Source organism: Gallinula chloropus (genome assembly GCF_964237585.1).
Source record: "Gallinula chloropus genome assembly, chromosome: 28".
Lineage (NCBI taxonomy): Eukaryota > Metazoa > Chordata > Aves > Gruiformes > Rallidae > Gallinula > Gallinula chloropus.
This window is the reverse complement of record NC_140113.1, coordinates 5512627-5519405: the sequence shown is the minus strand read 5'-3', so window position 1 is coordinate 5519405 and position 6779 is coordinate 5512627. Positions and strand designations below refer to the sequence as shown.

Genomic DNA, 6779 nt, shown 5'->3' with positions numbered 1-6779 from the left:
TTTGCTCTCCTAGAAGGAGCTGTAGCTTGTAACCTAGAGATTTTTTTTTAAGCTTTGTGATTATTTAGAGCAGTCATGGTTGACTGACAGTAAAAACAAGAGCACAGAGAGTCACAGAGCAGCATCTCACACCCTAACGCTAAGCGAACGTGGACTTGCGGAGATGCAACAGTCTGCGTCAGGGGGCAAGAAGAGGGGAGGGGGGGAATCAAAGACAGCAACAACCCCTTCCAGTCACTGTATAAAACCAGACATTAAAATAGACCAACCAGACATTAAAATAGACCTTTCCTCCTGCTGCACTGATCTTCAGATACAAGTATTTCTGTGAAGCGATCCCAAACCTGAACATAATCCTGATGTCGGATGCGACAGACCAGAGTCACCCCTGTGAGTGCTCCTTGTCGAGAAATCCTGACTCCCAGAGCAGAGAGCATGAAGCCCCTCCACCCTGTGACTCTTTAGCCATCAGCCTATTTGCCTCCCCTGTTCCAGAGGCCCAGCCCCAACCTATCTCTGAAAAGGAAGCAGCGTCATTCAGCATCTCGCGTCTTGCACAAAACTCCTCTTGGGTTGGTTTGTTGGCTCTAGCCTTACCTTACAAAACAAGAACTGTTAGCTAAGCAAGCTCTTTAGCGTGGCTTAACCCCAGAAAGGTGCGAAGCATAAGGAGACTGCATGCCAAGGGTAACCCACATAGCGGACGTGCCGGCTGCGTTGGACTGCGTGATCATGGGCGCGGACTGTGCCAGCGCCAAGCGGGGCAGAGGCGGGTGATGGACTGTAAAGGAGGGGCGTGAGGCTTTGTGCTGGAGAGAAGCTAGCTTAATAGACAAGGAAGCATTAACAGATTGGACAGAAGCAGCTGAAGAGGGTGGCAGAAAGGCTTCGCTGGGTGGGATGGATGGCAGGTTCTGCAGAAGCGCAGGCTCGGAGTTAGAAGCGAGTAGTGGAGGGGGTGGGGGCAATGAGACGTTAGGAGGGGGTGGAGGGGAATGGAAAACAGATTGCACTGGCACTCTGTTGAGGTGCTGAGCAGCTCTAGTCTCGCTAGATGTTACTAAATTAGAGGAAGGGGGTGGGAAGGATGAGGATGAGGTGCTGGCAACAGCCTGCAGAGGGTTTAAGCTTAGCACGGTGCTGCTAGAGACAGCACTGCTGCTGAAACTGGCTCCAAATTGATGAGGAGAGGAGGCAGAAGGCACCGCATGGTTAAAAATACCTGCAAACAGGAGAGAAAAACTCAGCTTCAACAGATGGGCTTTGTACAGTCTCAAGTGACAAGAGAAACAAAACCAAAAAGAAAAAAAAGCAAAATTATAATAGTTACAGCCCCATACAAAAATATGCAGCATGAGAAGCAGCAAGCAATGAGAGATAATGGTGCAGGCCAGGAGGTACAAAAGATTTCACTTACCTTTCCTACTGCCAACCTCTAAATGCCACGAGGAAAAATGGTCAGACCCAAGAACTGTCAGTTCTATACCACACAGGTAGACTTTTGATGAGATTACGTGGTTTCTAGAGCGGTTTTATCTGAAGACTCAAAGTGCTGCTCTTCCCTCCCCACCCTCCTGCTTCCCCACTTACAGGGCAGCAGAGGGGAGGTTGTATTTGCAGCAAATCTACGTGCTGAGAGATGTGAGAGTTAGGATTTCCCGACATGGTGCCTGAACGATTATGGACAGGTAAGAAAAACTGCCTTGGACACTTAGTGAAGGCAGGTTCAGACTATCTTCTAGTCCTGCCAGCTTGTTCTCTGGTTTGGGCCACAGAGGCCAAGCTTGTGCAGAATCCCAGAAGCACCAGGTGCATATGGCATTGCCCTTCCAGGCAAAGAAATGCTCCTCGTGTCCACTCAAGAGCCAGAATGCTACACAATTCCCAACACCGTCTCCTCTGAAGAGGCACTGATGTTTTGCTCCTCCTGGATCATGCTAAATCCATTCAAGGCCTAAATTTCAACCTTTACTCAAGTTGACAAGTTAAGAGATCCTTGGTACCAGGACAAGTTAAATCCGTTACCTGCAGGCAGACCTAAGTTGGTTCCAACACATGTGAACAAGCATACATTATGAAATCACAAAGTCTGGGTATATTCTTTCATTAAGGTGATACAACAAGCCCATCTAGCAAACAAAGATCATGAGATTTCACTGTGGGGGAACTGAACTCATCATCCTAGCATTTCCAAGAAAGAGAGAGTGGTTATAGGGGACAGGTCTGCTTCCCATCCTGCAGAAACGAAAGGGTTTCACCCCTGGAGAGGCAGCGTCAGACCTTCCTTTAGGCCCTGTCTTATACCAGAGAAAGAGTTCTGCCTACCTCCAACTGTTCCACCTGTAACCCCAGGAGAGAAGTTCCCCATAGTGTGAGAATTAGTCAGTCTGGTGGCAGCAGATGACACATGGACCAGACTGGCAGCTGGCACTGAATTAAATATGGACTGCATTGCTGGGGAGCCTGTCACCGAGTTGAGGTTTGCTTGCAAGGCCATGGGGCCCAGGGGGAACTGCGATCCAGTGCTCAAAGTGTTTAGGAAAGGATGGTGCGTCTGAACAGATGATGCTGGGTTGCCTGCTGAAGAAACAGCAGTAGAAAGGCTTTTACCATTCAGAAGGCCACCAGACGAAACAGCAGCAGAAATGAAAAGGTTGTGGCCGTTCTTAAACTCCACATCTCGGTCCCTTCCCTTGCCGACCTTTCCATTGTGCTGCAATGAGGTTTTTTCTGAAGAACCCCCAGCACGGAGGTTTATCTCACTCATCTCTTTGCCTTTGCCCCCTGACCGATTCAAATCTTCTCCTTTAGTACCGCCGAGGCCTTCGAGCTGCCTCTTGTTCAAGAAGGGGTTGGTTTCCGACACCCCCACGTCTTTGCTTCGCTGCGACTGGAAGCCCAGGGAGCAGCTGGAAGCCGTCACATCCGAAGTCTTGTGTGGAAGAGAAGCACCATCGATGAAGCTGTGTAAACCCATGTCAGCTGACAGCCCACCGTTGTAGGCGAATCCGTTGGTGGAGTTTGTACCGGGGCTGAGCCCATCTGCCCCAGCTGAGGGCAGGGCAACGCTCTTCCTCGAGTGCGCGATGATCTTGGCGTCGATGGCAAGGCCATCCTCTGAGGACGGCCTGAAGGCAAACAGCGAGTTCTGGCTCAGAGATGAAACTGCCTGCAAGGGGCTGTCTGTAGTTTTGGTCAGGTTGATGTCAGATATTGGTGAGAAAGTCGATTTCCATTTGCTGCTGTTCATGTTGTCGGTGCTTTGTGCTTGTTTCCTCCCAGATAAGCTGCCGCCTGGGTCAGGAGAAAATTCTCAGTGTAAAAAACCAGCGTTGACTGAAGCTGCTCATTAAGAACAGGGTTTTAACACTCCCACTTTAATCAGTCTGTCATTCTATTTCTGATCCAAACACAGAAATATTGGTGAAGTCATCTACAAGTCCTTAAAACTTAGTTTAATGCTCTGAAGTTGTTCTAGTCTTTGTACCACAGGTCCCTCCCCAAACTCTGAGTCACCATAAAACCTGGTCAGATCCTTAGTGATCTGTGACTACAGAAAGAACTGACCCCAAATCTGTCATTATCAGTCACATGCTTTAATTATAACTATGCAAAGCCCTGGAAGAACTGTGCTCCACTCAGTAGTGCAGAACAGCCTGCTACAGACTAACAACCCCCCAAGCCCAACCACTGCAGCAAATATTCCTCACACCTACCATTTTCAACAGTCTTCTGTGGAGATTTGCTTTCCAATGATATTGTTGCAATTTTCCTTTCGATTCTAAGTGGGAAAACAAAAAGTTTATAGCACTTCTTGCAGACCTTTTATTGCACATTTACCCTCATGACCTCTCTCCCTCCTGTTCCCATCTGAACATTATGCAAAGCCAAGTCAGCAGACAGCTGTATGTTACTAAAGTAACTTCAAAGCATTAAAAAAATCCACCACAAACTTTAGGTAGAAGCTATCACAGAGTTACTGCTCTTTGCCTAGCTTAGTGCACCTTCAGAGGACTTCAGTGTTGCTTTTCTTTCACAAGAAGTTGGCTCTCACTCACACTTCTATACTGGTTATTCTTCCATCACCTTAAGTGAGAAAAACCCCTGCACCCCACAGGCAGGCAAAGGGTGGCAAGTATTCAATTTTCAAGGCAACACATCAACAGTTTGGGGCAAGAAGAGAAGAATTTTGAATCAAGGTGAACTGGGAGAGAGTGGGAGACAGATTCTTAGTTAAGAAGAATCGTGCAGCCTCAGTATTTCTACAAAGCAACACAGTAAAAAAAATAATAAATAATCATTTCTACACTAATTCTTTCTGAGGCCACTGTCAGCCTTGCAAATACAGTGATGGTAGGTTCCCACAATCAAGTACCACAGTCTAAACAGCTTCCCTATTCACAACTTCAGCTGTGAAAGAGTCTTGACATAATGGAATCAGTCTCCAGACAGAGGCAACAAAGGGTCCTCTCCAGTTCAGAGCCCCGTTACCAGCTCTCAGAGAAATCCCATCCTAAAACCTGTGTTTGTGTATTCACCTGCTGCTATTGTGCTCATCCTCAGACCCCTGCTCTTCATCTGATGTTAGAGGAGAGTAGTGAACACCATTGGTCTGAATGAGGGGCTTTTCCTTTTTCAGCACTGGGGGCTGGTCATTGTCCTGGTAAGGAACAGGAGAGTTCTTCAGGGAGTTTTCAGGAGAGGAAATGGCTGTTATTTCTAAAGGCTGGTTAATATTATTGACCTGGGCAAGAAGGAAAGAAAGCAGTTACAGATGAGATTATCCCTTTAGAAACAAGGCATCTTGTTAAGGATATCAGAAGCAGGCTTAACTTGCCCAGCTTTAGGATATGGCAATGGCTGCACATTTAGAACTGCTGCTGTTCTACTCCACCACCTTGCATCAGAGCTCAGGACAAAAGCTTTAATATCATTTGCAAAGTATCTATTTCTCATTCTTTAGTTTCATGTTTAAATACAGAAATGAAGACATGGGATAATGACTTTTTTTCCCCCCCTCTCCAAACTATCATTGCAGAATCACATGAACACAAGTTGTATAGCTGGCTTAATTATGCAAGAATACCATATGCTTCTGGCACTCTTCTGCTGTTTAGTCAATCTTAGTTTCAACTATTTTCAAAATATTTAACCTACAGCCTAAAAATCAACTTCTCTGCAGAAACAAGGTCTTTTGTCACACAGGGAGAGATTATTTTTCCTTTTTAATCCTCTGGCAGCAAAGAACTCTTTGAAGAAGTTCTTTCCATGCAGAAATCATTCACCAACTTTTCAGGCAGCCTCCTGCCTCTCAGAGGGGGGAGCATTTCCCCAAGGGGTGAATTCTGGCTGCCAGCACTTCATTAAAACACTACCCAGCTAAAGGATAAGGAGAGCTGAATCTTCTAACTCCGAGATCCCCTCTCTTTTGGGTAGGGATCCTCATCTTTGCCCTTACCATGGAGTTGATATTGAGCGGTGACCCTGACGGTTGCGTAAAGAGCCCAGACACAGTAGGGAGGGATTTGCGTTTCGGGGAGACCCCGGCGTTCCCGCTGAGATTCCCAGCAGAGGACCTCTTCCTCCGGCCGCGCTTCTTCCCGTCCTGCGCGTGGGCTTGGCCACAGTCCAGCCGAGCGCTCGTGGGCAGAGGACTGTGCTTGTTGGAGGGGGATTGTTTTACATGTCCTGTATTAGGAGAGATTGTAAAGATGATTCTTCTCTTGGCCTCGTTCTCAGGATCTGAAAACGCTGCATCAGACTGAAGATCCCCCTTTGTTCCTTCGGCAAACATCTTCTGAGCATCTGCATATTGTAATACCCCTACCAGGCTCTGGGAGGTGCCATTTAACCTGGGGCTTGTTGAGTGCTGGTGAGCAGGGGAGTTTTGCCCAGAGTTCCTTGACTGCATCATTAGCAAAGGATGTTGTGGAGTGGAACTCCGAGACCCTACTGAGTTAAAGAGACTCCCAGAGTCGTCCAGAGCTGCCTGATCAACACTATGGTTAAGATGGGCTGGGCTGTTTGTAAGATTTCCATTGACTGCCACGGAGCCAGAAGAGTAAGAAAAACCTGTTGAAAGGGAAAGTATACATCATTGCTTCTGGAGTGATAGCGCCCGGTGCTAGATCGCTGGGGTGACTGGGAGTGCTTTCAGCTCTACCTGCGCTACATCAGCCAGTCGCCATGTGTTCAAGGGGGGAAACTGCACAGCTGCTTTTACACAGGGCAGTTGAGAACGTGGCTCTGGGTGCTGATGGCTTCAGTGGGGGGTTCATGATGCACGTGTTGTGTGGGGATATCCTCTGCTCTACCCGGTTTGTAAACATGGAATTCAAGTCTATGTTTGTGTAAAGCTATTATGCCTCTTGAAATCGGGGCTTGAGGAAAGAGACAGATGAAGCCAGTCTGTTTCCTTCCCAAAAAGGAGGGACTTTGGCATCCAAGCAGCCCACCTCCTCTTCAAAACTAAACAAAAGGCTTGGGGAGTGTCAGGGGATCTGCAAAGAAACTGTGGCAGAAGAATGCCACATGGGAGGAAGCTTGGAAAGGGAATTAAGTCTTTGTCATGGTGTATCAGAAATGGGGTTAGTGCTCTAGTTAGGACTTGTCTCTGGGCTAAATGAAAGGGGTAGAAGGGAACATGGTTGTTTTACAACAAGATGTGGTTGGTTTGTTGGTTGGGGTTGTTTTTTTAATACTTCATTGGTTTTATAGAAAACTGCAGCCAAGCCCTTCTTTGCAAAACAGATGCTAGAAACAACACAAGCCCCTTGAGG

General features: G+C 47.3%; 1 protein-coding gene across 1 annotated transcript in view; it reads right to left on the bottom strand.

The window, feature by feature from the left end:
• Positions 1–535: 535 nt before the first annotated feature.
• Positions 536–6779, bottom strand: part of DOT1L (DOT1 like histone lysine methyltransferase) — a gene marked incomplete at its 5' end in the record, with an annotated part of 61718 nt that continues 55474 nt past the window's right edge. The window contains 5 exons of the mRNA XM_084276505.1: positions 536–1222; positions 2326–3294; positions 3717–3781; positions 4539–4744; positions 5459–6072. Of these exons, the coding sequence (XP_084132631.1) occupies positions 633–1222; positions 2326–3294; positions 3717–3781; positions 4539–4744; positions 5459–6072 (2444 nt within the window). The 3' untranslated portion in view covers positions 536–632. The remainder of the gene's footprint in view (positions 1223–2325; positions 3295–3716; positions 3782–4538; positions 4745–5458; positions 6073–6779) is intronic.